At 50.9% G+C, this 8320-nt stretch overlaps 1 protein-coding gene across 3 annotated transcripts in view; it reads right to left on the bottom strand.

The window, feature by feature from the left end:
- Positions 1-226: 226 nt before the first annotated feature.
- MXRA5 (matrix remodeling associated 5) overlaps positions 227-8320 on the bottom strand; it is a 33340-nt gene continuing 25246 nt past the window's right edge. For 2 of the 3 annotated variants that reach the window (XM_049871750.1, XM_049871751.1), the window contains exons 6-7: positions 6749-7649; positions 227-4300 (exon numbers count right to left, since the gene is read on the bottom strand). In XM_049871750.1, coding sequence (XP_049727707.1) covers positions 2395-4300; positions 6749-7649 — 2807 coding nt within the window. In that variant the 3' untranslated portion in view covers positions 227-2394. The remainder of the gene's footprint in view (positions 4301-6748; positions 7650-8320) is intronic. The other variant, XR_007515784.1, reaches the window with a different exon arrangement.

Genomic DNA, 8320 nt, shown 5'->3' with positions numbered 1-8320 from the left:
ATACATCACTGGAGCCACCGCCTTTGACCCAATTTCATTATCTTAAGAAAAGAAAAACAAAAAAGAACTGTAGAGAGTAGAATAATTGAAACATGGTGGGCAAAAGGGGTTTACCAAGCACTCTGAATGAAGCCCAAACTCATCTGACCTTCTTTCGTTGCTGAAAAATTCATTGTCATCATCGCCAGGATATTTGGAAAATATTATTTTATTATCAAATGTACAGTATATTGACCTTAAAAATACAGTAAAGCAGACGTGGAAATAGGGAGTCTCCCAAATCCAGGACCACAGAGTGACCCACGATGGGGGGAGGTTGAAGATCCACAGCTATAGTTTCACCACCGCAGAGAAAAAAAAGTCTGGATTCCGTTTTTTTTTGTAGGGTCACGGCTTAGCTCTCTCTGCTTCCCCGCCCTCCGCCTCCCCCGACCACAGCTCCCAAGATAAATTTTGCACACAAGGAAAGTCTATATCCCAGCCTCCCCTGCCGCTGGGAAAGTAATCTAAGAGTGGTTCCGGAATTTGAAGGAGGACGGGGAGGGACCTAAAGAAAATAGAGTGTTTCCATACCTGCTGTAATGTATGCAAGTCTTGTAAAGACCAATAATTTATTACGTTTAATGAGACAAAGTATTTTTTTCTCTTTCGAGTCTCATAGTCTGATTAGAAAGAAAAAATATATATATATATATATATATAAAACACTATATAAAAAGTGACCTCTGGGGAAAAAGAGTTCTTTGCTATACAGTGAAACTTGTCAGAGCTGGGACTCAATGGGACTGCCTTGTTTTTCTGGGTCTCGCAAGTTTTCCGCCTTTGACAGGGTGCAGTCTTATCATTTTTCTATCGCTCGTTTTACTGGAAAATATTCGAGTTTTCCTTCTCAGACGAGTTTATGCCGTACGTGGGTTTCCATTTTCACAGGTTTTACTGCACAACGAGACTGTGTATTAAAAAAAAAAAAAAAAAATCAATCACAGGCCAAGGTCGTACAACCTGAAGAATTTAATCCACGTCACTGAATTGTATACGTGGAAATTGATGAATTAGTGAGGGTTCTGTTGTGTGTATTTTCACCACAATTAAAAAGAAAAAAAAAATCAATCCGTAGGAGGAGATAAATAGTGGTGATTAAGAGCATACTGCTAACCAAAAGGTCAGCAGTTCGAATCCACCAGGCGCTCCTTGGAAACACTATGGGGCAGTTCTACTCTGTCCTGTAGGGTCGCTGTGAGTCGGAATGGACAACACAGCAACAGGTTTGTTTTTTTGGTTTTTTGAGGAGGGCGTGAGGGTAAGTTTTTGCTTTGGGAGCACTGAGTTTATTTTAATACTGGTGAAATAGTTAAAAATGAAACAAAACAAAGGAAAATCCAACTCGTAGTGACCTTATAGGACAAAGTAGAACTGGCCCATAGGGTTTCCAAGGTCGTAATCTTTACAGAAGCAGACTGCCACACCTTTCTCCAGAAGAGCCGCTGGTGGGCTGGAACCGTTGACCTTCTGGTTCACAGCTGAGCACTTAACCACTGTGCCACCAGGGCCCCTTAATTTAAAAAAAGGCAGTGAGAGTAAACGTACAACATGTAGAATGTACTCAACATCACCGAGTTACACAGTTAAAGCCTGCAAAAGCTGAACCTGTGTAAGGCGGAGAGCTGTCAGAGAAGGAAAACACAAACATTTTCCACTAAAATGCGCCGTAGAAAAGCAGTAAGATGGTACCCTGTGAAAGGCGGAAGAGTTTTGAGACCTGGAAAAACAAAGCAGTCTCGTCGAGTTCAGGCTCACACAGGAACGTCAGAAAGTGTTGAACTGACAAATGTCTTGTGGTCTATATTTCACCACGATAAAAACTGTTTTCAAAAAACTGATCGCTCTGGTTTTAAAGGCTTTCTTTGGTCAGGGGGAGTTTTGAAGGGACGAGGGAATAAATGAAATATCAGGACTCGTGGTAGGGTGTTGTATCGTGTCAGAGTGGCAGTAGGTTAACTTCAGTGTGGCAGCAAGACTCTTTTAATCTCTACAGTTTCTGTTTAGTGACAGCTTCTCAGAGGTGTCCTTCCCGTGTGACTGAAGGCATGGAGCAGTATCTGAGAAACAGAGATGGCAGTTCGAGTCTTGGGTGCCATGGAATGCCGGACGAGAACACAAGACATCCGGTAACCAGGAAAGGATGTCTCCAGGGAGGCTGACTCCTGTTAGCCCGCCTGTGTTACTTCTTTCAAGCAACAAATCAAAGGTCAAGGTCACCCTCAGCTTGAAAGCCACCCGAGGACCACCAGGCACCATGAAAAATCCTTCGAAGGGCTCCATCTCCCCGAGCAGGCTCCCTTTACAAATGACTGCCTTGTTCTCACTTCCCAAGCCGTGACTCCGGCCGGTCTCTCAGAAGACATGGATGTAAGTGGTCTTTGAGTCCCTGCCCAGGATGTTCTTTGCTGTGCACTTGTAGAAACCTGCGTCTCGTGGAGACGCCTGCTGGATGGTCAGGGAGCCCTGCGGCTGGAGGAATTTGTTCCCGTAGATGCGAGCCTGGGTGCCGGCAGTCAGATGGGACTTGTCTGGTAGCTCCCACGTTATCTGGGCTTTGGGAATGCCCATGGCCAAGCAGTTCATCTTCACGGTGCTCCCGGGACGGGCGTAGATGACCGGTGTGGCCTCGCTGGTGATGCGCGGCGGATAGGCAATGACGATAACCGGGACGCTCATGACGGAAGGGCCGTACTCGGTGTCTGCCTTGCACGTGTAGGTCCCTCTGTCAAACACCGAGGCCTCATGCACCGTCAGCGTGCCGTTTTCCAAGAGGGCAAAGCGCCCCACTTCTTGGGGGACCTCCAGGACCATGCCGTTGGGGAGTGTCCAGGAGAATCGAGCCGGCCGGCTGGCTTGGATGAGGCAGGGGAGCTGCAACGTCTCTCCATTGATAATGGTCACCACGTGTTGGTGCTGGCTGCTTGCCCCGGGCTGGAGTCCCACCTTGAGCGACACCAGCCTCTCCGAGTAGCCCGCAGAGTTCCTTGCTACGCAGCGGTAAGCCCCGGCGTCTGCAGAGGAGAGGCTACTGATGTGCAACCTGCCGTCGCTCTTGTGGTAGAACCGCTGCAGCTGTCTGCCGCCCTGGAGCTCCGTCCCGTTGGGAAGGACCCACACCAGCGTGGGCGCTGGGGTCCCCGCAGCAGAACAGTTGAGGCTGATGGTGTGCCCAGCCATGGCTATGATCTTCTCGCTCACCGGGTCATGGAAGATGGGCTTCTCCACGGGGTCCAAAACTGTAAGCTGGACAATGAGCCTGGCCTCCCCGCCTTCGTTGCGGGCGATGCACACGAACTGGACAGAGTCGCTCTTTCTCAGGTTGCGGATGTCCAGCGTGCCGTTGCGGTGGACGGTGATCCGGTTCCCGTAGTATGGGGCAGGCAAGACCACACCCTCGGGAAATGCCCACAGTGCCTTTGGAGCTGGGATGCCTTCCGCTCTGCAGTCAATCAGCTTCCGACTCCCTCCAGCTGCAATCTCCCGAACTGTGGTGATGGCATTGCGGTTCCCATTGATCTTGGGTGGCTGGACTTGGACCTGGATCCAGACGACCTTCCTGTCCTCTCCGGCACTGTTCCGGACCACACAGGTATAGTTACCGCTGTCAGACCTCTGAGCCTTGTGAATCAGAAGAGTGCCATCTTGGTAGACTTGGTACTTATCCGAGGAGGCCGGGATCAGCCTGTTGGTGGGAGACAACCAGGTCACCCTTGGGGTGGGTTCCCCCTTGGCCTCGCATGTCACAGTGACCACATCCCCATAGGGGACCTGGATGACAGAGTACGTCTTGTTTCGGATTGCTGCGGGCTCCGCCACCACCTTGACGCGCACCGTCATTTCATCCTTGCCGACCTGGTTCTCGGCAAAGCAGGTGTAATCACCCTCTTCTCTCATCCCCACCTCATTGAAGTAGAGCGTGCCATTATTGAAGACCACGTAGCGCTTGGTCCGTCCACCACTGTCGTCCGACTGCATGAAGGAGTTGACCAGGCTCCCATCAGGGAGACTCCAGGAGATCTCGGGGTTGGGGAGCCCTGTGGCTACGCAGTCCACTTTCAGATCACCCCCATAGAAGACCTTGTGGTCGTTCTCCTTGTGCTCAATCTTCGCCGGCTTCATCACCACGTTCACCTTCAGCACCACGTAGTCGTCGCCAATCTTGTTGCGGGCGACGCACAGGTAATCCCCCGCGTCTTTGTCGGTGACAGACTTCACCAACAGAGTCCCGTTGGCAAACACTTTGATTCTGGGGTCAAAGCTAAGGGAGAAAAAAAGACAAAGAATACAATGTAAGTCTCCCAGATGCTCGCCCTGGCTTCGAGTCACAGGGACAGAACTAAGACGTGCTGAGAAATACCAGCACACACGACTGCTGCTACAGATTGTCAAAAGCTTTCGGAGACTTGGAGCGAGTTGCGTCCAAATGCTAAAATCATTTACAACACGGAAGAATTCCCTGCTGGATTCTGTCTGACCTCGGCTGGCCCAGGCATTAATTTGAGGGTCTGAAAGGCAAGCAAAGACTTCAGCCCTGTAAACAAGAGTGTGTGTGGTCGAGTATCTGATGGCCAGCGGCGCAAATGGTTTGCGCTCAGCTGCTAACCAAAAGGCTTGTGGCTCGAGTCCACCCAGAGGTGCCCTGGAAGAAAGGCCTGGCGACCTGCTTCTGAAAAATCAGCCTTGGGAACCCTATGGAGCACAGTTCTACTCTGACACACAGGGCCATTATGATTGGGAGTCGACTGGACGGCAACAGCTTGTTTGTTTTCTTGGTTTGTAGAGCTAATTATAATGACGGAATCAGGAAAACGCTACAGGCATGGAAACGGTGAATCTGAAATAACCTTATAAAGAGGTTCAGTTCTTCTGGAAGAAAATACTTCAGGTACTCCTTCTACTCATGACAATTTCTTATGACATTTCATCTCATCAGCAGGTGACAAGCAGCAAAACCAGTTGGCCTTGAGTCGCTTTCTACTCATGGTGACCCCGTGTGGGCTCGAGTATGACTGTGCTCCGTAGGTTTTCAATGGCTGATTTTTGTAAGTAGATCGCCAGGTCTTTCTTCCATGGCACATCTAGGCAGACGCGAGCCTCCAAGCTTTTGGTTAGCAACCGAGCATGGTAACCTCTTGCACCACCCAGCGATCTCAAGAAGCAGCAAAGCGGCTGCAATATTCATTGTGTAACAGTGATCATGCCCAGAGGTTCAGTGCTAGAATTGGATTCTCCAGAACTTGGCTGGCACCTTCCACCACAGAGTCTGTTACGAAAAAGCTAAATGACACGGACCAGCGAAAACCTTGATGCTGGTGTTCCGTCGTTCCACCTGAAATGATAAAAGATGGACCTAATGATGGAAAAAATTTGGAAACCGAGAGGGGCGATGGTTGCCCAACATGATGACCTTAACTACGTCACGAAATTCTACACGCAAGATATGTTCAGATGGCAAATATTTTGTTACATATATACAGACCACCATTTCAAAAAAAAAAAAAAAAAATTGGACATTAACCCAGGCCTCTCCGAGTTAATATTTATGAAAGATGTTTGGTTAAAAGGGGCAACAGGAAAAGAAGGATGGAAAGGTTCTTCAGTACGTAGGCGATGTGGTTATAAACACTGTTGTGTCCTTGAGCAAGTCGGGACTAACATCTTGGATAAACCAAAAAACACACTGTCATCGACTCATAGTCACAGGGTAGAACTGTACAATAAAGTTTCCAAGGAACGTCTGGCGGATTCGAACTGCCGACTCCTTGGTTAGCAGCCATAGCACTTAACCACTAAGCCACCAGGGTTTCCACGTCTTGGATAACTCGGTGAAAAGATTTGGGAGGCTGAGAGTTCCAAAGTGTCTGCATCAAAACTATCCATTACACGTCAATCTTAATGGCAGCATTATGGGGTCCTTGTATTTTAATCCCTAAATATTCCCAGTTTTTAGGTTGTTGTTAGGTGCCATCCAGTCCATTTCCACTCATAGTGACCCTATAGGACAGAGTACAACTGCCCCATAGGGTTTCCTAATTTTTACGGAAGCAGACAGCCACATCTTTTCCTCCACAGAGCAGCTGGGTAGATTTGAATCGCCAACTTTTCAGTTAGCAGCCAAGAGGTTAACCACTGTGCAGCCAGGTACTTTTGTTAAAAATTTTCTTTAAAAATGGTATTTTTATTAAAAATTCCCTAAACACTGTGTTTTACTAATAGTATTTTTAGAACTGTGCCATAGATCTTGGTCTACCTATAATTGAATTTGGAGTCCCTGGGTAGTGCCTCTGGGCAGACTTGAACCTCCAACCCTCAGTAACTAGCCCACACACCTTAATGTTTGCACCACCCAGGGCCTCCACAGTCTGGCACATACGAGGCAAACTCTGTGCCTACTCATTTTGGCTCAGGAGGCTGCCTTTTTTGGCCTGACCACATGGAAAGTTGCCCCAGGGGTGTCTCCACCATCCAAGGAGCGGAGGAGCGCAGACCCCACGCATTTACAGCAAGCTGGAAGCCACCTGACTAGTTGGAAAGGCGCCCGGGGTTTCTCCCGCATTCAAGGCACAAGGCATGCAAGAATCTTTGCATTTGTAGCCGTCCGGGGCCGCCTGACCACAAAGAAAGGTGCCCCAGGGCTGTCTCCCGCATCCCAGGAGCAAGGAGCGCAGGAGCCCGCAGCGGGTGCAGCCAGAGGGCGAGCCCCTACCTGAACAGCGCATCTACCATCCGCTGGGACGGCAGCCTCCACTGGGTGCGCGGCCAGGGGTCCCCCGAAGCGCTGCAGTCAAGGCGCAGGGTCCCGCCGTACCGCACGTCGGTCCTCCGCGGGGACGTGCCGGTGATGCGCGCGTTCGCAGCGGTGCGCTGCACCGTCAGCTGCACTGTCCTGCGCGCCGAGCCCACCAGGTTGGCGGCTACGCACTCGTAACGCCCGCTGTCCTTGGGCGATAGGTTCCGGATGTAGAGCGTGCCGTTGGGGAAAACAAAGAGGTTCCCGCGGATGAACTGTGAAGGGCGCACCTGGGTACCGTCGCCCAGCACCCAGCGCACGCTGGGCAGTGGTGCGGCCTTGGCGGTGCAGTGGACGTGGATGCTAAGTCCGGGGGGCAGAGAGATGTTCTCCTGCTTCTCCTGGTAGATGACCGGTGGCAGGGCCGCCACGTGTAGGCGGATGGCCAGGCTGTCGGCGCCCGCAGCATTGCTGGCCACACACTTGTAGACGCCTCTGTCAGAGAAAGAGGCCTCCTTGATGGACAGGGTGCGGTTCTCATGCAGCGTGACCCTGCCCTCCACGGGGGACACAGTGTGCCACACCCTCCTGTCGGGGAAGATCCAGGAGATTTGGGGTACGGGGGTGCCCTTGGCCAGGCACTCCATGGCGATGGTGTCTCCGAGGTAGACGGTGACGTCCTGGTAGTGCGAGGCAAGGATCTGGGGCTGCTGCGTGGTCACCGTGAGCAGGACCGGCATGGTGTCCACACCGTGCAAATTCTTGGCAGTACACAGGTACTGGCCGTGGTCCTGCACCTGGACCTTCCGGATCACGAGGGTGCCATTGTTCAGGACTTCAAACCGCTGTGTCCGCGTGCTGGGAGTCATGAGAGCCCCTGGGGGTAAGCAGTACATAAAATCAGGTTCCATATAAATGAACCCAGGTTAGTATGACTACCTGATTAAGGAGTCGTGGTGCAATGGTTAAAGCATTCAGCCGCTAACAAAAGGTTGGCAGCTCGAACCTACCCAGTAACTCCATGGGAGAAAGACCTGGCAATCTGCTCCCATAAAGATTCCGAAAACCCCAGTGCCCTCGAATCAATTCCAACCCTATAGGACAGAGTAGAACTGCCCCACAGGGTTTCCAAGGAGCGCCTGGCGGATTTGAACTGCTGACCCTTTGGTTAGCAGCTGTAGCACTTAACCACTACACCACCAGGGTTTCCGCACTGGAAATCCCATGGGCCAGTCCCACTCTGCAGTGTACGGTTGCTGTAAACTGGAATCGACTTGAGGGCACACAACAATTACCTGACTGGAGTCCCTGGGGGTCAAATGGTTAAGCGCTCAAGTACTAGCGGAAAGTTGGCAGTTCAAACGCACCCAGCAGCACCTCGGAAGACAGGCTTGGTGATCTGCTTCTGAAAAGTCACAGCCTTGAAAATGCTATGGGGCACTTGTACTCTGCACACACACATGGGGGCGCCTTGATTCAGAATCCACTTGTCGGGGACTCACATCAGCAATTAGTTGGTTGGATTGCTCCCTTTATGTCTGTGGTGCT

Source organism: Elephas maximus, chromosome X (genome assembly GCF_024166365.1).
Source record: "Elephas maximus indicus isolate mEleMax1 chromosome X, mEleMax1 primary haplotype, whole genome shotgun sequence".
Lineage (NCBI taxonomy): Eukaryota > Metazoa > Chordata > Mammalia > Proboscidea > Elephantidae > Elephas > Elephas maximus.
Note: the sequence above shows the minus strand (reverse complement) of the source record. Positions and strands in the feature narration are given on the sequence as shown.